The sequence below is a fragment of the Gymnoscopelus microlampas genome (assembly GCF_963454915.1).
Source record: "Gymnoscopelus microlampas genome assembly, chromosome: 4".
Classification (NCBI taxonomy): Eukaryota; Metazoa; Chordata; class Actinopteri; order Myctophiformes; family Myctophidae; genus Gymnoscopelus; species Gymnoscopelus microlampas.
The window spans coordinates 24,239,306-24,266,095 of NC_139941.1; the positions used below are offsets into that span (position 1 = coordinate 24,239,306).

The following is a 26,790-nucleotide window of genomic DNA, read 5'->3' on the forward strand; positions in this document are numbered from 1 at the left end:
CACACACATACTGGTAAACATGTCAGAGCTTACAGTGTGTACAGTTGGGTGGGGAGTGGGTTCAGGGCAGCAGTGATTCAGGGGAACAGCCCCGGGGTCTGACGGGAAGTCGGAAGATGTGACATTCTTGTCTGTGACTTCCTTGGTGACAGGCGGAGGAGACATAAAGAAATCCTTTTACATGCACATGCACACACGCACATTCAAGCTAGCAAGCTTTAGCATGCGCGCCGCGCGCGCGCACACACTCTCTCTCACACACACACACACACACAAACACACACACACACACACACACTGTACATAGACGCACACAGCTCCACATAGACACACACAGTGATGGTTGTTTGGCAGACAGCGTTGTAGATGAGCTCAGAGGAAGTGCTATCTGCCTGTTTTCTGTTTTTTGGGGGGGCTTGAGTTCCAGCGAGCTGACACAGAGCGAGATCAAACGTCCACCAGGGTCCCACATCTCACTGTCTCACTCAACACCACAACTAGAACAAGAACTCATCTGTCATTGCTCATAATTCATCGTCGTCTCCCCGGGGCAAAATGAGTGCCGAGAGACATAAATGGTGGAAATGAATAAAGTACAGGGGAAGGGTGGAGGGTGGGGGTGGGCGGTGGGGGTTGTGGCGGGGGGAGGGGGGAGGGGGGAGCAGAGTGAGGCAAGAGAAGCAGGGGACCATGGAGACAGTGTTGCCAGGTCTGCTTATCATAATTTCCCCCCCCGAGATTTTATTTGAAAATAGCAGATCTTACAAGCTCACAACGCGTCGCATCGCGTTGTTTTCAAATAGCTGACGCAGATGTTTAAAGTGCTCATGCGGCCCATAGTCGCGTCTTTTGGGCTTGTTTTCCTAGGCGTGATAGCTTGTTTCGCTCATGGAATCTGGCAACACTGCATGGAGAGAGAGAGGGAGAGAGAGAGAGAGAGAGACTTGAGATGGTGAGATGGAGAAAGAGAGGTAGAAGCTGAGGGAGGGAGAGAGAGCGAGCTCGAGGGCAAAATGAAGGAATGTGCTTGGCGGCCTCGGTGTCCCTCTCCACTGACAGCCAGTATATTATACTGGCCTGACCACCTGCTGTGAGCCTGGAGTACACCCTCCATAAAGCTACAGCAGATGGATGCAGTAAAATGTGCCACGGACAGTGGCTCTCTCTGTGTGTGTGTGTGTGTGTGTGTGTGTGTGTGTGTGTGTGTGTGTGTGTGTGTGTGTGTGTGTGTGTGTGTGTGTGTGTGTGTGTGTGTGTGTGTGTACACATACTGTACAGTGTATCTTGTGTGCAATCCCCATGTCAGTGTATAGGCTTACATGCAGACAGTCAAACAGCCCCAGCACCTCACAGCATGTCCAGTAGGTAATATCAGTAATATGTGATACTCTATCGGTCTGATCTCCCCATGTGTTCTCCCTGGAGCTGTAAGGCTATACAGGGCCAGTTAGTCAAGGCGGAATGCGGTTGTCAAGCCACAGGAACACATGACACTCTCGCATACATGCTCTTCCTCTGACTTCATTGGTGTCTCTCTCTCTCTCTCTCTCTCTCTCTCTCTCTCTCTCTCTCTCTCTCTCTCTCTCTCTCTCTCTCTCTCTCTCTCTCTCTCTCTCTCTCTCTCTCTCTCTCTCTCTCTCTCTCTCTCTCTCAGGGCTTAGATTTCCTCTTTTGCTTCAAATCTCATAATTTGAACTTCTAAAATGTCAACGATGAAGCTGATAGGAGCTGTTGAACTGATGAACTGACTCATGACACATTCAAAGCCCGGGAGCCTTCACTGTTCACCCCCCCAACCCCCCCCCCCCCCCCCACCCAGGATCCAGTAGCTGAGAGAAAAATACGATATATATATAGTGTGTTTTGTATTGTCTAGTCTAACGTCAGTATAGTCCCCAGAAGGCGGTGTTATTGCTGCCCTGAGACAGAAAGCGAGCACTTTTTTTTCATCCCCGAGTCCCCAATGAAGTGAAGAAGTGCTGATTTGGAGGAATCACAGAAACAGCGGGGTGGTGAAGAATTAAATTTTACTGTGAAGAGGACTGCAGAATGGAAATATTGAATGCAGTTATCAGTTCCCCTCCCCACCTCACCCCGCCCGCCCCATACTCTTTCTCTCTAAGTCCCTCTCTCTCTCTCTCTCCATTAAAGGGCTTTGCCGTCATTAAACGGTGAATGTCTTCCTGGACATCAGGCAGACAAAAGTCCTGATCTGATCCCTATTTGGAGCACGCATGGTTAATTGCGCTATCCATCATGATTGGTGGAATGCAATAAGAAGACTACCCTCTCTCTCTCTCTCGCTATGTCTCTCTCCTTTTTACCCCCCTTGTATCCCTTTCTGTCCACTCTCTCATCACGCTCTTTTATTCTCACAGCCAATCATCTGTAATTAGACAACTGCATAAGCTACGGTTGCGATGGTGTTTGGTGTGTGTGTGAGTGTGTGTGTGCGTGTGTGTGCGTGCGTGCAGGCGCCTGTGTCTCTGTGTGTGGTTTAAAAGTGTGTGAAAAGACTGTTGCCCGGTGTTCTTTTAAATGTGTACTATATCCAAGGTTCAGGCAGAGTTCATCTCCTCTTGGCTACAACACATTTTCCCTCTGGACTGAAATCAACAAGTGATCTTTCACTTTGGGACCATACGCAAGCACACACACACACACACACACACACACACACACACACACACACACACACACACACACACACACACACACACACACACACACACAGACACACACTGCGTGGACATGTACAGTACATGAACACGCCCACGCTCAACTGGAAAGAACACATTCTAAAGTAAGAAAAGAAAATGAAAATGTTGAATTAGCCTCTTGCTTTCTGGGGTTCTGGTGCATTACTTGTATGAGTGACTCTGCCGGCTGATTTGATTTATCAGCCGGCAGAACATCGCCTCCTCCGCTGGATATTGAATTGAAAACATATCAGATGTATAAATTTCAGTTGTACGAGTTGAAATAAAGTAAATAGTTTCTTCTGATTTGGGTGGGGATTGTGAGCGGAAGAGGCAGGGTGAGAAATAGAGACTTTGCAGACGTACACAGAAGAGAAAAGAAAAGTCCTCCTGTACTCTCAGACTTTCTGAGACATGACTTTAAGATAAATGACAGTTGGTGAGTGCAGTACTCTGTATCTAAAAGACATGAGAGATCGACCACCCAGACCATTCCTCTTGCAGGCATATACTGTAGGACCAAAGCATCCCTCCATTGTTGCTTTTATGTCGTTGCCACGGTGGCTAAATAGATGATCACCGCTCCAAAATGGAAAAATTTCCACTGCCAGTCACACGATGCCATCAATGCTTTTCTACCACACACAGTACCTTCATCTTCCTCTTCCCTAACCACATGAACCCCTGCGTCCATATTCTGGGCATGTCATAATAGGCAAACAAAGGAGGGGGTACAAGTATAATGCCCTGGGGGATCCCGTCAACATTATATAGGGTTTAAGTGGCCCAGCCTGATTTATACGTAGTTGCGGTGTCGGTGTTACATACAGAAAATAGCAGATCTAGCAGATATGACGCGCCGTGAGCTGGTAGATCCGTTATTTTCGGTGCAGACGCGTTGTTGTAAGTAATAAGCAGTTAACCACTTAAACCCCAGCATCCGTATTCAGGGAAAATGTTCGCAGAAAATAGAAGATCGATAAGGTCACGACGCGACGCGTTGTGAACTTGTCGATCGGCTATTTTCAGCAACGATATTTAATGTAGAGTGAAAACGGAAAATACACTTATATAGAGCCCCTGAAGGACTCCGCTCAACAACATATGGGGTTTAATTGGTTAAAAAGAAAACTGTGGCATTACATGAGCAACCCGCCTGTCCTTTTGATGTCCCCGCGACAATAATGGAGTTCTTTTGTTCTCCCTCTGATGACAAGGTCATCAACCGTGGCGTAGTGATACGCAGCCACGGCAACAACGCATTGAAGCCGTGCCGAGTGCAGGAGTCAAAGTCAAAGTTCCTCTCTTCGTGGCCGCCCTCCTCTCTCTCTCTCTCTCTCTCTCTCTCCCTCTCTCTCTCTCTGTCGAATCTCTTTCATTCCGCTGCCTAGCCCGTTAAGACCTGGAACGCATCTGTGTCATTTTTAGATTTGAGCAAAAAGCATTATTTTACACTTTGGCCATTCATAAATAGCAGATATACAAGCTCATAGCGCGGCACTCGTACCGCGCTATGAGCTTGTAGATCTGCTATTTTTTTTAAATCGTGAAAATGTGTGCAAATCTTTCAATGTATATTATTTTAAAGCGAACATTTTTAACTCTATTCTTTGCTTCTGGGGGTCCCTGGAACTAAATATTTTGAGATGGGGGTCGGTGGCCAAATACATATCATTTTGGGGTCTTTGACGTGAAAATGTTTGAGCACTGCTGATATAGAAACATACGTTTTTCAGAATACTGTTGGGATTTAGGAGACATGTAGAATGGGCCTCAGGTCATAATGGGCTAGATGACTTGGCATGCTCTCAGCCACCGCCTGCCTGCCGCTGAACTCTTTCACTCTGGCTGCCTCTCTCTCGCCCTGTCCTCTCTTTCTCTTTTTTTTCCTCCTCTCTTTCCTTCACTCTATCTATCTCTCCCTGTGTCCTCCTCAACACCACCGATGCACAGCTCGTGAGCAGTGGATGATGGGGAGTTCACTGGGTACAGTGTGTGTGTGTGTGTGTGTGTGTGTGTGTGTGTGTGTGTGTGTGTGTGTGTGTGTGTGTGTGTGTGTGTGTGTGTGTGTGTGTGTGTGTGTGTGTGTGTGTGTGCGTCTGTGTGTGCGAGTGTGTGTGTGTATGTGTGTGTGTGTGTGTGTGTGTGTGTGTGTGTGTGTGTGTGTGTGTGTGTGTGTGTGTGTGTGTGTGTGTGTGTGTGTGTGTGTGTGTGTGTGTGTGTGTGCGCGCGCGCAGCAATGTCACTGGGCTGTGTAATTGAAATGGAAATGAGCCAATCAGGCACTGCAGTGGTGTGCCACCTTAGCCTGCATTCACTTCACTGTTCCAGCTCTCCTGAACTCTCACTCTGTGTGTGTGTGTGTGTGTGTGTGTGTGTGTGTGTGTGTGTGTGTGTGTGTGTGTGTGTGTGTGTGTGCATGCGTGCCTTCAAGTCTGTGCGTGCGTGTGTACAGTATGTGTAGCTGAGAATACTTGGCCCTTCAATTTCAGCCCCAAGGGCCTGAGGAGGCAGTGTGAAAGAGTGTAATCAGTTGGTAATAAAAATTATCTCTCTCTTTCTCTCGCACCCTGTCTCTCTCGTGCTCTCAGACACACGCACGCACGCAAACAACGCACACGCACACACACACACACGCACAGATGCACACACAGGCTCACATTCTCGTCTTTCCTCCCAGCCTTGCCTGGTTGATTAGCCAGCCCATTCTGTGCCCGGCTTGATGTTGTGACCCGAGGCTCTCTGTGAACAGCTGTGGCATAACAAAGACTTGTAATTATCACCATTTGACAATTAGCGCGCCATCCAGCGCTGCTCCTTAATTACCTCTTATAGCAAGAAAGGCTGGTCAACACTGCCACTCCACTGTGCTCCACTCTGCCGACTGGGAAAGTTCTCTCCTAACAATGTGACCAGGAGCGCATGTTGTGAAAAATGGTGTGCGTGCGTGTGTGTGTGTGTGTGTGTGTGGTTTGTTTCAATTCAGTTCACCCAGCGGCGTCTCCATCTGTACAATTTGTAGCTTTTAATGTGATTTGTACCAGCTTTTAGCTTTCATCTTAGGGACGCGCAGACAGAGTTGCATTCACGCACGCACGCACGCACGCACGCACACACACACACACACACACACACACACACACACACACACACACACACACACACACACACACACACACACACACACACACACACACACACACACACACACACACACACACACACACACACACACACACACACACACACACACACACACACACACAGATGCTCTCTCTCTCTCTCACACAGACAAAACAGGCCTCTCTGATGGAGCTTTAATTTACATGCCCCATTGTGCGCTCCACATTGGTATGCACAGCACCGTCTTTATCTTAGTGCTCGCTCCGTCTCTTCATTGACCCCGACATTACTGTACCATCTCCCTCCTGCCTCTCAGCCATTCCTCCCCAGAACCTGTATATTTCACTCTTCAAGGGCTAGCACACACACACACACACACACACACACACACGCACACACACAGAAAAAAATTACAACCTTCAGTAACACGGTTTTGATTTACATTCCGTCGATAATAAACAGTGCTCTGGGTAACGTGTTCCGTGCGGCACGGAGGCTGAAGTACCTCGAGGCTCATGTCCATTTTGTGTTGAAGAATGGCTTCCTCTTTCCGCTGTAATGCGGGGACGTGTTTACAGAACTGCGGCGGACAATCAAGTCTGCTATTACTATAAACAAGGCGCCGGGGCGCACGTGAAACTCTCCTATCAGGCCCATAATAACATGTTATTTCATGACGACGGTAAACATAATTCTTTAAGGGAAGGCAAAAAAAAAGAGTGGAATGTTTTTACCAGAAAAGACCTTGAAAACAGCTTTCGAATTGGGTTGGAATTTTACTGTCTCTGGTTGCGGTTTGATTGGCAAACGGGGAACTGTTTTAACTCGGGTCTCCCCAAACACAGATCTTTGCACAAAAAGTTACAGCTCCCTTGATGTTGGATGTATGGTTACATTACAGTGCTATACGCCGCTGGGCCTGGGAACTTGTGGGAGCCCTGCGTTGCCATCTGTTTGGATGATGTCTGCGAGGCTCTCCTCTCTGTGGTTTTATGCAACATTCCGCAAAATCCCCACCGTTAATTTATCCATTTGTAACTCTGAGAGTGTAACAAACGGAACCAAATGGACCGTAACGGGTCCATTCGGTTCCGTTTGTTACACTCTCAGAGTTAAATTAAAGCTGCGATCCATAACTTTGAAGTGAATGAAACATTATTTTAAACAATCGGTATGTTGCAACATGCAGTCTTATCTAACACAGCTGTGGTGGCTGGACTTGGTCTCCCTACTCTTCTTAAACCCCGATGTCGGGTAGGACCACTACTGGTTGACAAGAGCTATTGCATGAAATTCAACAGAGAATATCTCGCCTTCCCAAACAAGCTTGACAGTACAAATGTTGTCCTATACCCGGGTTCAAATGCCGGGTATAGGATATGATAGCTACGGATTGCAGCTTTAACACTGAAGGTGTGTTCCCAAATCAAATATTTGTTCGATACACACACGCACACGCACACGCACACACACGCACACGCACGCACACGCACACGCACTCACACACACACACACACACACACACACACTTTTGGAGCCAGATCCATTCCGTCTAAGCCTGGTTTTCTCAGCCTCTCTCTCTATCTCTCTATGTGCCATTAACAACCGCTGGCCAGCCCTCTGCTGTTCTTGTGCCAACGTGCCAGGGATCCCACTAAGCTGATAACACAAATGCAACGTACGTGTGTGTCTGTCTGTCTGTCTGTCTGTCTGTCTGTCTGTCTGTCTGTCTGTCTGTCTGTCTGTGTGTCTGTGTGCGTGTGTATGTGTGCGTGTGTATGTGTGTGTGTGTGTGTGTGTGTGTTTGCGCGCACGTTACTGTGCATGTGTTACAAATGCCTGTCCTGTCCCCTTTTATGTGCTCACTCACCCAAACATCCTCTGGTTCATTTGCAGTCAGCACCAGCAGCCACTATTCTGACTGCTGAGGCAGGGAGAGAAGGGCAGCTGAAACATCTCTCTCACACACACGCTCACACATGCACTCACAGACACGCATGCACGTATGTATGGGCGCAAACATACTGTATTGTATCTTCAAGACATATAATGCTCTCTCTCTTTCTCTCTCTGTCTCTCTCTGTCTGTCTCTCTCTCACACACACACACACACACTCACACTCACACACACACACACACACACACACACACACACACACACACACACACACACACACACACACACACACACACACACACACACACACACACACACACACACACACACACACAGAGGAGCAGTCGTGGCTAGCGCTATGGGAGGATGCTGTGGCCATTAAGTCAGTGACATTTGAAAGTACTGAGAGATGCATGGCGCTTGGTGGACCTCCGGTGACATGTTGTAAATGAGATGTTACAGATGAGCTGATCCATGGCTCTGTGGTAAACACTCACACACAGGTATTTACCCTCCGCGGGTAAACACAGGAAAAGCAGCCTTTCACTCTTTCGCCCCGGTGCGTTCACGCGCATAAACATACACACGCATACGTAAACATGCGACCGCGGACCAAATTTGGACGCATGCAGTCTTGTACATCAGGCTTGGGAATGATCAAACCGGGGAAAGACTAAACAAATGCCGGAAACGTTGACTACACACGACTCGAGGAGTGAGATGTTAATGGATAAGACTGATGGAATGAGGGGAAGAGGATTGTGCCTGTGAGATGAAGGCAATCAATGAGAATACTGTTGCTAGTGAGTGGTCGTCATTCTTATTTATAATGGAATAATAATTTGTTGAGTCGTAATCATGGAGAATTCATGATAACAATAGATTCATCTGGTGATTTTTTGTTTCACGTAAGACTTCAAAACAAAGCTACTTAAGCCTGATTCATAGTTCGTTGGGCGCTGGTGTCACACGCCAAAAATTGCTTTCCACAAGCTAACACAACGCGTCGCGTAGAGCTGCTATTTTAAGGGCGTGACATGGTTGCACGACGGACTATAAATGAAGGATTAGACATCATAACTTCCATACAATGTGTTGTCGTTTCCTCTCCACATCTGAGGAAAAATGAATTGTTGCCTTTTTTTCAAAAAGATTATCCCTCAGATGTTTCTGCTTTATTGGATTTTTTTCCGGTTGAGGGTGACATAAAAGATGGGAGAAAGACATCACAACGTTGCGGGTGCGTAGCGTGCTCTTTGATCCGTTGATCCATGGGACTCCGCGGTCCCCGGGATAAAAATTGCTTTAGCTAGCTATACGCCGGTCCCCCGCGCCCCCCTGAGTGTTAGGGGGGGGGGGGGCATTTATTCCATTCTCACAGCCTGCGCTGGCGGTTTTCAATTAAAAGTTTTGTCAGGACTCTTGTCAGGTTGTGCTCTTACAGGACCAAGACTGAGTTCCCAATTATAAACAAGCTCTTCCTGGCTTCTGGGTACAATGAGTCAGTTGCAGCAGGTGCGTTGGGGTGTTTGTGTGTGTGCGTGTGTGTGCGTGTGTGTGTGTGTGTGTGTGTGTGTGTGTGTGTGTGTGTGTGTGTGTGTGTGTGTGTGTGTGTGTGTGTGTGTGTGTGTTCAAGTGTCTAGGTGTGTGTGTGCGTGTGTGCGTGCGTGCATGCACCTGTGTACATACGTGAGTGGGGTTGACATTGTTCCCCAAAGGGCCCTGACAGAGTGCTTCAAGTGTGAGCTAAATTGAAGGCATCCTCCTCAGTGAGTGTTTACAGGTGTGGAATGTTTGCTCTGTAAACGTTGTCCTGTTTGACCCCAGGGTGAGCTTGGCACTAAATTCACCCAGCAATTCTGCACACACACACACCTACTACACAACATGCACACACCCGTTAATTACAAGAACATTCGCGGAAGGTGTAAAAATGCTGCAAGATAGAGAGCCACAGTTTTCATAACCAACAGAATAGAAAAATGAAAGTGTGTGTGTGTGTGTGTGTGTGTGTGTGTGTGTGTGTGTGTGTGTGTGTGTGTGTGTGTGTGTGTGTGTGTGTGTGTGTGTGTGTGTGTGTGTGTGTGTGTGTGTGTGTGTGTGTGTGTGTGTGTGTGTGTGTGTGTGTGTGTGTGTGTGTGTGTGTATGTGTGTGTGGTCTGTGTATATGTCCTCTGACCCTGTGTGGTCTTTTCTGGTTCATTGCAGTTGTAAACATGGCTCTCAGCACAGCCCTCAGAGGCATCCATTCCTTGAATTTTCCCTACAATTTGACTTTTACTGTTGTCGACTATCTCATAGCTCCCCTATCATTTGCACTTTGCATTTGGTTGTTTTTTCAGGGGATTTTAGGCAATGCTTTTGGAAAAAAAAGATATATCAAATTTTTATATGAAAATAAATAAACAGTTTTTTGGAGAACCTCTTTAGCTCACCATCTATCAGAGTGCAAAGGTGTGTACTGCACGCGATGGATTTATAGACGAACTAGCCCCACGCATTTATCGGAGCCAGAAGTTGGGTGCCTGTAAATTTCCGCAAGACGTCGGAGGAATGTTGAGAGCTCAAACCTGCGGCTCACGTCCTGCAACCAAACACAGCTCATGTGCGATGTGTTTACGTCCAGCGCATTGACGTTCTGAGTGTTCTGTGCATCGGAGTTTTATGGTCCAAGTTGTTTAAGTAGCCCCGGGTCTTGTTGATGTGAGCGGCAGACAGAAGGAGTGGTAGGAGGCTCATTAAGTCAAGTTGACTCTTGCGTGAAGCGCGCGGCCAGGAGATGTTCCATCCCAAAGTAACGGCCACTTAGCTGCTTTTGAAGTGTCGCAGTGAATCATGCCGGCAGGTCCGTATCGCGATGGAAGTTCTGTGTTATGTTCCAGCTTTGGAGCGTACATCACAAACTGATGGCAGGGGGGGGGGAATGTTTTGCGGAAAAGAAAAATGTTTGAACCTTTCACACCGGACTTGACATAAATATTGGCCGCAAAGTCCCTTAAATAAAACAAAAGTGCATCATATATCAAAAAGTTTATCTTTCCTCTCTGACTCTCTCTCGCTCTCCTCTTCTCCAACCAGGTTCCACCGCGGGGACTACCACATCGACGTGTGCATTAACGACTACCTGGACGTCTACTGCCCCCACTACGAGGACTCGGTCCCCGAGGAGCGGACGGAGCGCTACGTCCTCTACATGGTCAACTACGACGGCTACAGCACGTGCGACCACACCGCCAAGGGCTTCAAGCGCTGGGAGTGCAATCGGCCGCACTCCCCCAACGGGCCGCTCAAGTTCTCCGAGAAGTTCCAGCTCTTCACGCCGTTCTCCCTGGGCTTCGAGTTCAGACCGGGCAGAGAGTATTACTACATATGTGAGTGCAAAAAAAACCTTCCTTCACAGTGCCCTGTGGGTCAGTGGCACGCTACGACCAGTGTTGCCAGATTATGTGAGAGAAACAAGCACCCAGGTCTAGGAAAACCACCCCAAAAGAAGCGACTATCGGTCACATGAACACTTTAACATATACATCAGCTATTTGAAAATAGCGGATCTACAAGCTCACAACGCGTCGCGATGCGACGCGTTGTGAGCTTGTAGATCGGCTATTTTCAAAAAAAAAATTGCAGGGAAATTATAATAAGCAGATCTGGCAACCGTGGCTACAACGCAGAGTGCAAGAACCCCAACCCCAATTAGCCCCAGGGCTCTCACAGTGGGTCCCATAGGGAAGGCAGGGAAACTACCCTTATTGATCAGCTTGTGTTTCGAGGAGTTATACGGAAACCCTCGTGGTCATCTCCTGAACGAATATGTTTTTATTCTTTGACTGAAGAGCAGCCTATAGTGCTTAAGACTAAATGGATCCTCTCCTGCACTTTCAGAGTTAGATTATCTCTGAGGGTTGACGGTGGGGGGGAGGGGCGGGAGTCAGATGTTTTTTAGTGTTTCAAATGTAATAACATGGCCTCTGAGCAACCTCTTGACGATCAGATGTACACACGGTGAAAGACAAGGAGACCAGATTGATCTGGTTTTTCCTCAGCAAATCAAGTCAAACCAACGTAACACTGCATCCCTCACAAATTCTTAAGTGGACGTATCGACTTTTCTGAGAGGCCTTGGTTGGGTAACGTCCATATCAATCCTCTGCACGTCCGTATTTTGCGCTGTAAAGTGCGAGTGACCAAATGTAACCAAATGGACCTGTAAGGGCCCATTCGGTTGCATTTGTACAATCTTGGATTTACAAATGTATAAATTAACCACTTAAGCCCTTATACGTACTTAGCTGACCAGGGTTTTCCATCTATACCAAATGACTTTGATTTGACGTGTTTGTCCGAGTCCCTTTTATGCCCATATATGGAAATCCCTGATGTCAACAATTTGTCATCACACTGTAGTACTGATGTCATAGACTGGTCTCCAAGTAATAATATGGTAATGGATACTAACTACTAACTACTAAGTACTCTGGCAACAGGTACGACAGGTCTAAACCGGTATTGAATAACTGGAAGGCATACGTTTCCAAAAGGCATCGTTCCCAACGGGCATCGAGCGGTGTAACAAACTTTTTAAAAGGACCTGCAAGACTGTGGCACATTATCGACAGTGAGAAATTCACACTAATTATATCTCCACAGGTGTTCTGCATTTAGAGTAAACCGCTATAACTAAAACATGAACAGTAGCAGTACACACACACACACACACACATCTACAAGAGACTTTCTATGAGATTGTTGCAGACGGTCCCACGTGACGCTGTCAGCCAGGCTCATCGGCCTGTGCAACGCACATCATCGCTCCCGGGAACGCTCCTCCTCCCCTTAAGAAAGGGTTTCGGAATCCACGGGGGGATTTCGAAACCAGACATTTTACAATGTTATTGCTCACTTTCCGCTGCTGAATACGGCTCTATCTTTCATTAAAAAAACGGGTCTTCGTCTCTGCATTATGATGTCCTCTTATATCAGGTTGTCCCAGAGAAGACACTAAGTCGCCCCGCTCCTCCGGCTTGTGACAGGGGTTCATCCGAAGCCGCGGCCCGTGGGAAATTAGCTTCGATCAAAGCTGGGTGACAGAGTGGAATGGAGTGGAGTTTTGGTCCTCCCACCGCGGCCTGTGTGCACCTTAGGGAGGCTGACGAGCTGCTGTCGCCAGAGACAATCACATCGAACGCTCGCTTGAAACACATTTGTCACACTGATGCACTGTTGCCGCCCCGGAATGGGAGCTCTGGCATAGTGTTTGTGGTATAAAACAGTGTCATACAAGTCGCATTGCCCTGCCATATATCACCAGCTGAAGCCAGTGTTTTGTTGTGTCTGCATAAACTGTATGTTGTTGTACTACTATTACTACTACTACTACTACCACTACTTGCTTGTTAAAGCTGCATTCCCTAAGATTCATGACCTTCCCCAAATTAGTACTCCGGTCTCCTGTGCAGGAGACACATTTCTACTGCTTGGGCATGGAAGATATTGCGCTTTGAGCTTCAGGCAATGCCACTTGTCAACCACTAGTGTTCCTACCCAAAAAAGGTCTACATTTCTTTATAGAATTGCAAGGGGTCCACCTCCAACCACTGCAGATGTACTAGTTAAATCGGTCAAGTCAGATTGGCCAATAGCGTTTTATGTAACCAAATACAAGGGCCTGTTTGATTTAGTTACATTTGCACTGTCTCAGAGTTACACATGGATAAATTAACTCTGAGGATTTTACGGTGTGCTGTGCAGCAAAAACTCCCCGCGAATTCATCTTCAGAGAGATAGCATCAGTTTTGACGGTTTACACTCTCCTCTTAAACTCTAGTGGATGTACTGTACTGTGCCTGTATCTGTTTATCTGTGAGATACGGCCGGTGGTGTTAATGTATGGCGCTGTCTCTGCCTCTTCCTCTCTGTGTGTAAGGAGGTATGGAGGGAGGGAGGTACAAGTCTGTTTTCTGAATTGGCACCTTTTTATGAAGCAGTTAAGTCTGACAGCCGACCGGGGATTTCGCTCCTTTTTTATTCATTTCACCTGTTTCTCTCCCTCTCTCTCTCTCTTTTTCCTTCTTTGCTCTGTTACACTATAAAGTCAAAGAGCCTCTCTCTAGAGTTGTTTCTGCGGTGATTGAGCCAGTTTCTCTCTCAAGCTTGTGCATTGAAACAGACAAGCTTGAAATCTATTTCTTCATGCAGGTGTTTTTTTTTTGTTTGGTCATTCGTCTGGTGAAAACAAAGTAAGCACATTTCTCTTTGCTCTTACAGCCTATTTGCATCGGTGGCTCACGTTAAACGAGATAAGGGAAAAATGTCCCCCATCTAAAGGCCCACCTCGAAAGGTGGGCGTTAGATGGGGGTTAGGGAAGGGTTACACGATTCATCCACTCCCTCAAGACCCCCATTTCCAGAAATTTCTATATTTTTTCCCACTCTCATTTCTGTTGAGAGATGCCTGTCCTTAGGGCTGGATTAAATTACACCGCGACCGACATCGCTTCCGTGGAACGCATCCATTCTGCCGTAGCACGCCATATTGGTTTAGTGGCCCGCGGCTTCATTGGCCATTGAGTGATTCCAGCGTGTAGCCTCTCTCTGGCCAACGCGGCGGATATTAAAGTCATCCACCATGAAGTCATCTGACATATGTGATTTCCCTCCGTCATTGTGTCCAGATTGAACATCCAGGGGACGCCAGGGAAATGGCCGCTGATGGATTGGACAGTCTCTTTAGTGGACAGAAAGGGGAGCTGAGCAAGATGGAGTGTATATATATGTATGAAAGAAAGAGATGGAGAGCGAGAGACAGAGAGAGAGAGAGAAAGAGAGAGAGAGAGAGAGAGAGAGAGAGAGGGTTGATAGCACTTGAGACGATGCCTGCTCAGCACACCAGTATTAAGTCTGATTTATACTTAGTCGTATGGCGGTCTCCTGCGACAAAATAGCCGATCTACAAGCTCTCAACAAGGATAAATTAGCAGTATCATCAGCAGCATTTATTTATGTTATTGTCATATTCCGATTCTTCAACATCCTCTTTATTGTCATCATCTTCCTACTACTCTTCATCATCCTCATTATTGTCATCATCATCCTCCTACTCCTCTTCAACATCCTACACGTCAACAGCCTTTTCTTTTCATCCTCTTCCACCATCTTTTTCATCTAGTCACAATTAGTTGTTATTTTTGGCAATAGCATGTAGCTAGTTGTAGTTATTTTCACACGATTGCGTTTGGCTTTTCTGTATTTTTTTTTAATTAAAATGAATATCGAGGTCATGAAAACTGGAATGTAGTAAAATTGGCTCAGCTTCCTCTCTTTAAAAGAGCTAAATTGAATGCCAATACTGGCTACCCACTCTAATCTGATGTCTGCCACAAAGCCAGGCCTAGTTGGTAGCACATACAAATGACCTTTGACTGTTTGGGTAATTGCGAAAATTTAAATCAATATCCAGCATGTTTATTAATTTTATTTTCACAGACCAACACCAGCATAATGCTGTAGACACTCCCCTAACAACAGTGCAAGGTCGACTACCCACAAATGTCCAGTCTATTATACCGTAGATATAATATAATATAATAAGTTGAGATTTGTTAAGATCCAGTGAGCATGTGGTACCAACCAACCATATTGATAGAAGTACTAGACAGCCTGAGGGCAGAAACACTAGCTGTCTTTATAATGTGATGCATGGTCAAGGTAAATCATCTTTGACCATGCAGGTCTAGGTTTCACAGAAATACAGAGCCTCTTGCTGTAGTGCTGCTTGTTTGGAATTCATAAAAAGGGACACAGACAGACAATCCATTTAACTGAGAGTGTTCAAATGTAACCAAATGGACCAGTAAGGGTCCATTTGGTTACATTTGTACTCTCTCTAAGTTAAAAATGGATAAATGAACACTGAGCATTTGACTGTGCAGCATCACATCTCTCACTTTGGCTATTCAAAAATAGCAGATATACAAGCTGCCGCGCTATGAGCTTGTAGATCTGCTATTTTTGAAAAATCGTGAAAATCTTTGAATATATATATATTTTTTTTTTAAAGCAAACATTTGCAACTCAAATCTTATTGCTTCTGGGGATTCTCACATTGCTCATTCGTCAGTTGTAACAGAACGCCTGTATGGCCTTTCACTCCTGCCCAGTTTACACAATGCAATGGTTTCTGCTCCAGGTCAGTTTCTCAAGAGATTTGAGGCTGTCAACATACAATCCACTTCTTCGTTGCCGACATGGATGTCCAGATTGTCTTTTTGCTATGTCCCTCCTCGCGCAGAACGCAGTGTCATCGTGTCGTTGACAAATTTAAAGAGGTGGTCTCCACTGTGTCATAAGCTGAACAAAAGTAGTTTTTGGCACGGGTAATGTATGGAATTTCTTAAGCTCATTTATTCATAATCAGTTATGAGATTGCATTTGCCGTCTATGCACATCTAGATAGGGAGGAGAACAGTAGCCAAATTACCACTTTGGTTTCTTTGACCTCATGGTAAAGCTAGTCACTTTAAACAAAGGGCAATGAAATATCACTCTTTTGTTTGTGTACTATATTCTAATGGTTCTTGCGATATTGCCCTTTTCTCTAGTTGTGTAAAGGATGCATCTTAAAAGCGTACTTGTAGCCAACAGTGGGTACTGCAGCAGAATAAATGTACAGTATATATCTGTATATTATAAACTTTTATCATTAAAACATTAATACACTTGAGGCCAGTGTAATGGAAGAAGTATACATAATCAGAAACAAATTACTATTTTATTTATTTTGAGTAAACAGTAAGAAGTAATTGATTTCTTATCATCGCCCGGGTATCAGAAATGCATACTATGTACATTTAATTACAGCACTCAATTGGAGTAGGAAAGTGGTGTGTGTGTGTGTGTGTGTGTGTGTGTGTGTGTGTGTGTGTGTGTGTGTGTGTGTGTGTGTGTGTGTGTGTGTGTGTGTGTGTGTGTGTGTGTGTGTGTGTGCGTGCGTGCGTGCGTGCGTGCGTGCGTGCGTGCGTGCGTGCGTGCGTGCGCGTGGGCACACACGTGTACCTGTACATGTACATGTGTCTGTACACGTGTCGGTGGTCGTGTTAGCCTTTTGTTATGTTGTTTTTCTCAAAAATGCTCGACTTTTAAATCAATTCGCAGCCTTTCAAAGAGGATTCCACAAACACGGCAGACGGTGCGTCACGTACTGTACGGTCGATAGATGCTGCATTTGTACTCGCGCACAGATGCTTCTGAACAATAGCAATGATATCAGCGATTCAGAAACAGAGGTCACACTTGACCTATGTTAGCCTGTTTGTCTACACGTGCTGATGCCGCTGTTAGCATACAGCGGCTAACAGGGCTGGACTGTATGCACCATTGCCCCCTGCTGCAGGCCTCACTGCACACCTTGCATCAGACTGAATCATCAACTGTCCTGAGCCCAGAGGTCACTGCCCATGAGGACATGGGGAACAAGGTTGGCGATATTTACTCTAAAGGGAATGATGCACTGAGGGGGATGGGAAAGTTATGTATGGTCAGTGGTGGAAAAAGTACTCAGATATTTTATTTACTAAGTAAAAGTATCAATACTGCTATATAGAAATACTCTGTTACAAGTAAAAGTCCGGGATTCTAAATTCACTTTAGTAAAAGTACAAAAGTATTGGTATGAAAATGTACTTAAAGTACCAAAAGTAAAAGTACTAAAATATTTGAAAATAGACGATCTACAACAAGGATATTCAACTAGATTAGGCAGGGGGCCACAATTGTAAAATGACTTGAAGACGGGGACCACCGTGACAACACAACCGTTTGTTGTGTGCTATAGGTCCGATAGGACACAATAATGGACACATTTAGTCCATTATGGTGTCTTATTAGGGCCTGCTTCATACTGCATTTATGCATTTTGATGTTTGATAGGAAAAAATCAGTGTCAGTCCTTGGTGCACAGGCTTAGATTTGATATAAAAAAATTAGAAACTAGATATTTCAGTGTGTTCTGTTCATGGAAGCGTCTTTGTGTGAAGAGTATAAGAGGCAGGCTGGCAAGTTGAAGTGTTTACATGTTCGTATGAATGAAAGGTCTTTTCATTTAGTTTTTAGCACCCAGGTGATAAGAGCACCAGCTCTTATGGTGTGTTTGAAGTGGATGAAGATGGAGAATCTGGTAGATGGACAAAATCCACAAAAACTAACACATACAAGCTAATGGATGCATAAGGAGAATCATTTCTTTGGTGTAATTGACAGCATCCACTCAAAACTCAGAAATAGTTATAAATGGATGGTCCGTGATGGATGAACTGCACTCAAAACCGCTGTTGTGCTCTTTTATGTTGATATGGCAGATACATGGTGAACTACTTGAAAGCTACATTATTCTGAAAGTAGTGAGAAGTAGAAAAGTTGTATAGAAGTACACAACATTTCTGTCTGTTTTGTCTCTTAATATTATGACAAGGTCTTTATACTTTTACTTTTGATACTTGTACTTTTACTTTTGATACTTAACACCAGATGCTTTTCTTAAGTACATATGAGATGAGCTACTTTAACACTTAGACCTAAGTGATTTTCTTTTGGTTGACTTACACACCAAAGATTATATTTACCAGCATTTGGGTTCCTGAACCAATATCTTGACTGCAAATGCAGTATGGTACTGTTCTGTAGTTGTTCATTTGGGACCCTGAGTGAGTCACTAACATTCGTCCATTCTAAATAGTTTCTACATTTTATTCTTATCTGTTAATGGTTGATTAACCATTAACGAGCTTCGGTTAACGGTTATGAAAGACATTCAAAATGGTCATCCTGTACAACCATCCATCTAGTAAAAATTCTATGAATTTAATTTTACATTGGAACGTGGACGATGTTCCAGGGGCCACCAAAAAGATCAGCTGTGGCCGGATTTGGCCCACGGGCCGCCAGTTGAATATCACTGATCTACAAGCTCACAACGCGTCGCATCTGTTATTTTCAAATAGCCTAGGTATAAAATAGGGCTAAAGTGGTTAATGCATGTTTTATAATGTAATAATTGATAATTGCAAACTTTCAGATAATTGTAGTGGAGTAAAAGTACAATATTTGCCTCTGAGATGTAGCGGAGTAGAAGTAAAAGTACTGAAAATTAGAAATACTCCAATAAAGTAAAAAATACCTCAACATTTTAAGTGTAAGTACAGTACTTGAGTGCATGCACTTAGTTACTTTACATCACTGGTTATGGTAGAAGGCAGGAATCCTTTACTCCGTCTTTTTGATTTGTGGTAGAAATACAGCATTCCTGTTGAAATCATTTATAATCTTATCTAACTGACAACAGTCTCCCATTCTTTTTTTTTAGCACTAAACACAGAACAGTGAAAACCGGAGAGCCCTGCAGATATATAGGAGGATGAGAGAATTAATCGCCCCTACATCTCATAACTTACCGAATGACCTGAGGGGAAAAACGAGGGATGGAAGAATGTGCCACGGGCGTCGTGATTGATTTGCTGCCTGTGTTGTAGACGAGAATTAGGATGTCAAATTATATTCCGGCGGAGAAAACGCCGGCTAATGGTGTTTTTCACCCTTCCGAGTTCGATGCGGGTCGAGGGCTGATTTGTTGCATCTCTGATCAAATTAGAGAGCGGAGACAGTGCTCTGCTGTCATCTGCTTCAACAACAGAAACAGCTTAACCCATTAAGACCGGGAATGCATCTCTGTAATTTTAGATTTATTTGGCTATTCAAAAATATCAGATATACAAGCTCATAGTGCGGCACCAAGTGCCGCACTATGAGCTTGTAGTCGTAGATCTGCTATTTTTTTGAAAAATAGTGAACATTTTTGCAAATCTATAAATATATATTCTACAAATGTCTTCTAAATCCTAACCGTTTTTTGAAAAAAACATATGCTGCTATATCAGTGGTTCCCAAACGTTTTCATGTCAAGGACCCCCAAAATGATGTGTATTTCACAACGGATCCCGATTTCAAAATATTTTGTTCCAGCAACCCCCCAGAATCAAAGATTTTTTGTTTTGTTCAAGGTTTCTTTATTTTATATTTTAGAAGAAAAGATTTGAGTAAAACATTTTAGCTTAAAAATAAATATATATTCAAAGATTTGCACACATTTAACTTGAACTGAACTTGTATATCTGCTATTTTTGAATAGCCCAAAGTATAAAATAATGGTTAAAGTGGTTACACAGATACGTTCCCGGTCTTAATGGGTTAATCAACGCTATAGCAGGACGCGCGGAATTCACCTCAAATTGCGGTCATAATTCTTCATCTTTGCGGCGCTGTCAGCCGTAGCCCTCCGCGTGACGCAGGTGAATATTGTACATGGAGGAAAGCTGCAGCATGCATGATCCCTTTCTGGGCTGCATCCAGACATACAAAGGCTTTTTTTTGCTCTACAGGTCATTTTTGTCTCAGATGAGACAAACAGAGAGAGAGAGAGAGAGAGAGGGAGAGGCCAAGTACTGAGAGCTTACTGAGCTACAATAAAAGATGCAAAATTTACCGCCTCCGGGAAGATGCAGGAAGCAATTTAATGCTGGGGTACATCTGCAAGCAATTCAGCAGAAAGCGGCATTAGCGGCGAGTGAGTTATGGACGAGAAGTGTCCACTGCCTTGCCTTGACAGACACCGCTAAAGACTGGATAAAGACGGACAGAAAGGGAGCATTTCACCAAAGTTCAAAGTTCGCAGCGCATTCACAGCTTAAGTGAAACTCTGATCACAGAGCGCTGATGGCAGCAGCTTTTTTTCTAATATGGAGAGAATAGGTGTACGGGTACGATTTGAAGCCAGGGTGGAAATCCAATATCAGTGGTGGCGGGCTGCAAGAGATGAGTGGAGGAAAGCGAAGGTGTGTGTGTGTGTGTGCGTGTGTGCGTGTGTGTGTGCGCGTGTGTGCGTGCGGCAAATAGGAATAGCGTTCGGAATCATCATGCAGCGGAAGACTGGCGAATGCGTAGATGTTTCTCTCGTACTGTCTTGTTAACCTGCTCGTTCTATTGCCACTCACAGAAAATGCAATCAATCATCGCTTTGACTCCCACTCCTGAAGGATATGATTTCCTTGGTGCTCCACCACGGCTTTGTCACTGGAAGAGAGAGACGGGTAGAGCGTCCCTTGCCAATACAGAACCGAGCAGTCCCAGACCGGCGGGGACACGCTCCCCACACACGCTCCATTCATCAAAGTGAAATATCTTTGATGGGACATCAGTCACTTCGGCGCGTGACTCCCATGGCCAGCCTTTAAAATGCAACACCAGGTTTAAATTGGTCATAAGTTATAGGCCATCACCCAAGGAAATCTCTTGATATTCATAAGGCTCCATTCCCCAGACCCCCCCCGCCCCCCCAGACAAGGTCTCCAAAAGGTCTTATAAGGCCTTTCCTCATACCTGGGGCTTATTGCGCTACCACAGGCATAAAAGCTCTAGTAAACTCAGAATACAGCCCATACACATCCTGGGCTTCTGAATGGTCATAAATCTGTGGCGCGGCGCCGAGCCACCGCTCCGAGCACCTCTTAGAGGAGAGGTGGCGAGGATGGCGGCAGCATCAGCAGCAGGAGAAACAACATTAAGCGACAAATAAAATAGAGGCAGGGGAACAGTGTCTGTGTGTGTATGTTGTTTGGGGCATGGGGAGGAGTTGCTAATAATGACAAACAACCAATGCGGTTTCCATTTGTAGTGTCAGTAAGGAAACCTGCACACAGACGCCGTCATAACTTGCCCCTACCATCCATTCACATGAATAATCAGGCCTGTCATTGCCACGCAGGAACAATCCAACAACGTGGAGCGAGCGTGACAGAAAGCCATATTCGTACACTATAGACGATAGTGCGAGCGCGCACACACACACGTATAGTATATTCATACATATGCAGGCACATTCTTAAATGCATGATCATAATCCTGATGGATGGATACATGTTTCTCCAGCTCCCTTGCCTCTGGATTCTCCATCATACCTCATTTCCCCTTTCATCTCCACCCCGCCTGGAATTCTGGGTCAGTACACGCCCGCTCAGCTCATCCCTGCGTGTCATTCACTGTGTAGCTACTGGCCCCAAGTTGCTGCCATTTATATCATACATGCAGGTGGTACAAGTACAGTACATCCACGCTGACATACAGATGCACATAATGCTGAGGCGCCGTTTGAAGATGACGGGCGACCCAACCGAACCTGCTCCCCAAGGGGGGTCTCAGGGATTCCAGAACTCCTAGACAATAAAAGCTGCTAATGGCCCCAGCCTTGATGATCCTCCTCCGGGGTTCTGAGGATCGCACACAAAGTCAAACACGCACATTATTACACACAAACACATGTAAAAATAAACCCAAAACAGTTGGCTCAGGGAGCCAGCTCGTTTGGCCAGTTTCTTTGCTTAATCAAAGGCATGAGGTACATAATGGGACACTTGTTGACAGCCTTGTGAGAGCGGGGCGAGGGAGAGCAGGCTCTAATCAACTTGCTTGGAGTTTTACCACCAATAAAGTCATCATCGCCTTGCCCACAGCAGAGCAGAATGTCGCTGGGTTCTGTTAAAGCCGTGAAGAAGTCAGGAGATCAGAGGGAAGAGGAGGACAGACCGGGCTCTGTGTTGTCAAACAGACGAGAGGACACAGGGCTCCTCTTGGTCTGTAATGATTCATGCATGGAACAGCTGCCTTCAATGGCTGATTATGACTCAGGATCAGACAGACGAGACGACATGTAAATCCTCTTTGAAGGCGTTGGCTGCTAATTGATTTAAAAGTAGAGCGTTTTGTTGAGGAAAACAACAACAAAAGTAACAAACGCCTATAACACGACCACCCACATGCAAACATAAGTGCACACGCACACGCACACGCACACATACACACCACTTTCCGACTACTATTGAGGCAGATACCATACGTGCTGTAATTATATCTCTGTATTGTGATTCTGTATTCTGGAGGCTTGGTTTAAAAAAAAGCTGAAGTAGCTCTCAGCAATAGAATATCCAAATCAATTATACATTGAGTAGCAGCTATGAAGTAATTACAGCAGATTTGTGGATTTTCAGTCTTCAAATGCCCCTCATCGTTTTCAATAAGAATAGTGTGCTATAGAGTGCCAGGCCATTGTGGTCTGTGAACGAAAATAATGTAATTTAATGTGTATACCCAAATAATGAGAAACAAGTAGGGAGGAACACGTTTTAGAATTTAGATGATTGTCTACCCAGCTTGCTACCCCCATCCCTATACCACCCATCTCTCTCTCTCTCTCTTTATACATAGGCTATTTGAACATAGCCGATCTACAAGCTCACAACGCGTCGCAATGCGACGCGTTGTGAGCTTGTAGATCTGCTATTTTCAAACATTTTGGTACTTTTACTTTGGGTACTTGAAGTACATTTGGATGCCAATACTTTTGTACTTTTACTCAAGTACATTTTTAATTCCGGACTTTTACTTGTAACAGAGTATTTCTACAATGCAGTATTGATACATTTTTCTGTATCCCTCCTGTGTCTCTAACTGCAGTACTGCCATGACAATTCTCTCTGTCTCTCCCGCTCTCTCTCATTGCGTGTTAACACTATCACAGAAGACGCGAGGGGGTGAATTTGGTTTATTTCTTTTGGCAACGGTTAAAGGACGCCAGGAGAGTGCAAAAGGCCAGCTATCAGCGGGGGTTAGAGTTCATGTCGCTTCCCCTGCCTGTATGCTTGCTCTCCAACCCCTGCCTCCCCTCTCTTTCCCTGCTCGCTTCACCTCCCTCCCACTGCGCGCTCGCTGTAGTAGCATCTGGTTAATGGTCCTCCTCCCAGGATTGGCTCCTCCATCTCCTTGGAACACACACACACATAATAATAATAATAATAATGTCTGATTTATACTTGCTTGTGCATGGTGTCGTTTCAGACATAGTAGCAGATCTACAAGCTCGCAACGCATCGCAGCACGGCGCGTTGTGAGCTTGTAAGATTTCGGTGCGCGACACCGGCCACGCAACTAAGTATAAATCAGGGTTTTTATATGCTCTGCAGTTCTGCACTCGGTGGGTCTTTTAGCTCATTCTATCATTCAAAAAAAGCTTTTAAAAACAAAAAATTCTTGATAGAAAAATATTCTGCTGAGAATTGACTGCACCCACGCATTGTACAGTATGTTCGCACGATTCGCTTTTCATTTGTACTCCGAAAATGTGTGCTTGTGTGCGTTCGTACGTACGTGCGTGTGCGTGTATGTGTGTTCATGCTCAAGCATGTGTGTACATATTATTGCGGGCGGACGATCTTGATGACAGAGAAACGGGGGGTCTCGTTCAGTGGAAGGTTCATGTACACTATACTCTCTCTGTGGAGACCTCAGTGGAGTCTCTCCAGCTGAAAGTTGTGCATTCACTTTTTTTTGACTGCTGTCCATATGCCCTAAAGCCAAGGAGCAAATGATAATGAATCCCAGCAGTCATCTCTAAACGTGTACGGAATAATTGTCTCGTGGATGCTATCTAGATATGCAATTAAGGTATCTAATATGTAATTTATCTCATTAGTTTGATTGAAAAGGTTTTTGGGATTTTTCGGTGTGTGTATGTGTGTGTGTGTGTGTGCGCGTGTGCGCTGCCTGCGTGCGGGCGGGCTTGCACACGTGTTTGCCTCCATCCCCCTGGATTCTACTTTGTAAACTCAAAACTAGGTTTGCATGCAGCAAGGTAATCCAAGTGAATCAAAGACAACAGAGCCTAGAGGGCTTGGCTGGCATGGGGGACAGCTAGCTCGGAATGCCATCCGCTGGACAGAGAGAGTTGCAGGGCATTCAGATTTAACCCGTGCCGTCCTAACAAACGAGCTGGGATCAAAGACTTAAGAGCGACGTTATTGAAGGCAGCTGGAGAGCAAAGGAGATGGGGAGGCATGCTAACGTTGTGCTATCAATGTCAAGTCAGGCGATAGCATACAAATAAGAAGAAGCAATTAAGAGGTTGTTCGGTGCAGCATAGCTGTCACATAGAATATTTTGTCGGTTTGCTTAGTTGCTTGTTTTTATGAGCTTCGGAATTGATTGATATGTGAAAGAGGATGTTTTAGATATTGTCCAAAACTGTTACGTTTTAGGATTCAAATTCAAAAATAGCAAAAGTAGCAGATAAATAAGCTCAAAACGCGTCGCTTTGCGCCGCGTTTCGCGCTTGTAGATCTGCTACTTTTGATGCTTTTGAGTGACGCTGTAGTATGATCAAGCAGGACATAAATTTACGAAAAAACACAAGCAGTAAGAAAATGGAGATAGGAGGTTTCTGCCCGACAGCAACGATAAAACCTCCATGTTGGCTTGTACAATGGTTGTAATAGTGGGACACTAGAAGTCAAGGACAAGCTCAAACATAGTTTTCATGACATTTTCATGACGTCCACCACCGTGGAGATTAGGGTCCGAGTCTAGCTTGGTTAACTTTATGGTCGCATACCTGTGTCTGTCTCTCTATTGAAGACGGACGTGTAGTGATTGCATCACTTAAACTCAAACTGTGATGCCTCCTTTAATCAAGCCAAAGAACGGATCCTACAGTATACGTTGTGAAAGTTGGGGTTTGGAGTTACGGGACACAACGTGTGGCATGCCAAGATGCTCTGTGCATAAACATCATTTTGGCTGATGGTTTCTTTCCTGTGGAGACATCCAGAGATGATCATATCATAGCAGAATGTTATCTGTGTGACTTTCAGTCCTTAACAATTATTTTAAGCCAATTGTCTCATTTTGTTTCGCTAATCTGTGGTATTGCATTAAGCCTTGTGGTTGTGTTGGAATGCCAAAAGCCTGGCAACGGTTCACTGACCGTGACAGCCCCTGCAGATACCTCTGGATTTCATCTAAACTCATGGAAAATAACAGGCAAAGCCTCTTAGACCGGCTCAATTGACTTATACCCAGAGGATCTATCTACTGTATCTAGCGGCGTTGTTATGGCCATATGGCTGTTATGGTTAACTGAGGTAGAATTAAACAAAACCAATCAACTATTTAGTCAACTTTAGCTTTTCATTGTTCCTGTCCTCACGTAAGGGACATGCTGTCTGATCTTCTGTTGCAGGCCAGAGGAAACGTGTTATCCAGATAACATTACGGTTGTGAATGTGGCCTGGCTCGGGCCGAGATTGAAACAATGCCGCTCCTAAGCCGCACTGAGCCCACCTGTTTGTTCTTTTGTAATTGGATTCTGCTTCATTCCATTTGCCTTAATCCATTAAGACCGGGAAAGTGTCTGTGTCTGTTCTAAGATTTCTTTGGCTATTCAAAAATAGCAGATCTACAAGCTCATAGCGCGGCACTCAGTGCCGCGCTATGAGCTTGTAGATCTGCATTTTTTTTTTTTAATGTTTTTTTTTAACTCGAATCTCAAACTAACTAAAAAAACGTATGTTGCTATAATATCCGTGGTTCTCAAACTTTTTCATGTCAAAGACCCCCAAAATTATATGTATTTGGCCGCGGACCCCAATCTCAAAATATGTTGTTCCAGGGACCCCCAGAAGCAAAGATTTGAGTTAAAAAATGTAACTTTAAAAAAAATATATATTCAAAGATTTGCACACATTTTCACACTTTTTCAAAAATAGCAGATCTACAAGCTCGTATGTATATCTGCTATTTTTTGAATAGCCAAAGACAACTAAATGCGTTCCCGGTCTTAATGGGTTAATGCTGCTGCATAATGCAGTGCACTGAGGGGACCGGCCATTACTGGCCAGGGGGGGGACATGGGTCGGAGGAGGAGTAACCCAAGTCGCCTCCTGTTCTCGGAGGCCATCTCTTCAGGGCTCATGGTGCCCTTCAGAGTGGGTATAGTCGCCCAGGCAGGCCAGATGGATTGATGGCTGAGGCTGTTGTGGGCCCTCTGATGGGAACCAGAATAGCAGGTGTTGATGTTACGGGCTGACAAGAACAATAAGCTGGCCCTCTCTGCAGCATGCTAATCCAAAATAAACGGGCACTGGTGCGGACGGCTGGGGTTGGGGTGCCTCGTGGAGGCCTGAGAACGAAGGGCAGCTA

At 45.2% G+C, this 26,790-nt stretch overlaps 1 protein-coding gene across 2 annotated transcripts in view; it reads left to right on the top strand.

Annotated features, from left to right (window-relative positions):
* efna5b (ephrin-A5b) overlaps positions 1 to 26,790 on the top strand; it is a 133,523-nt gene that overhangs the window by 97,937 nt on the left and 8,796 nt on the right. For both annotated transcript variants that reach the window (XM_084055020.1, XM_084055019.1), the window contains exon 2: positions 10,798 to 11,090. In XM_084055020.1, coding sequence (XP_083911146.1) covers positions 10,798 to 11,090 — 293 coding nt within the window. The remainder of the gene's footprint in view (positions 1 to 10,797; positions 11,091 to 26,790) is intronic.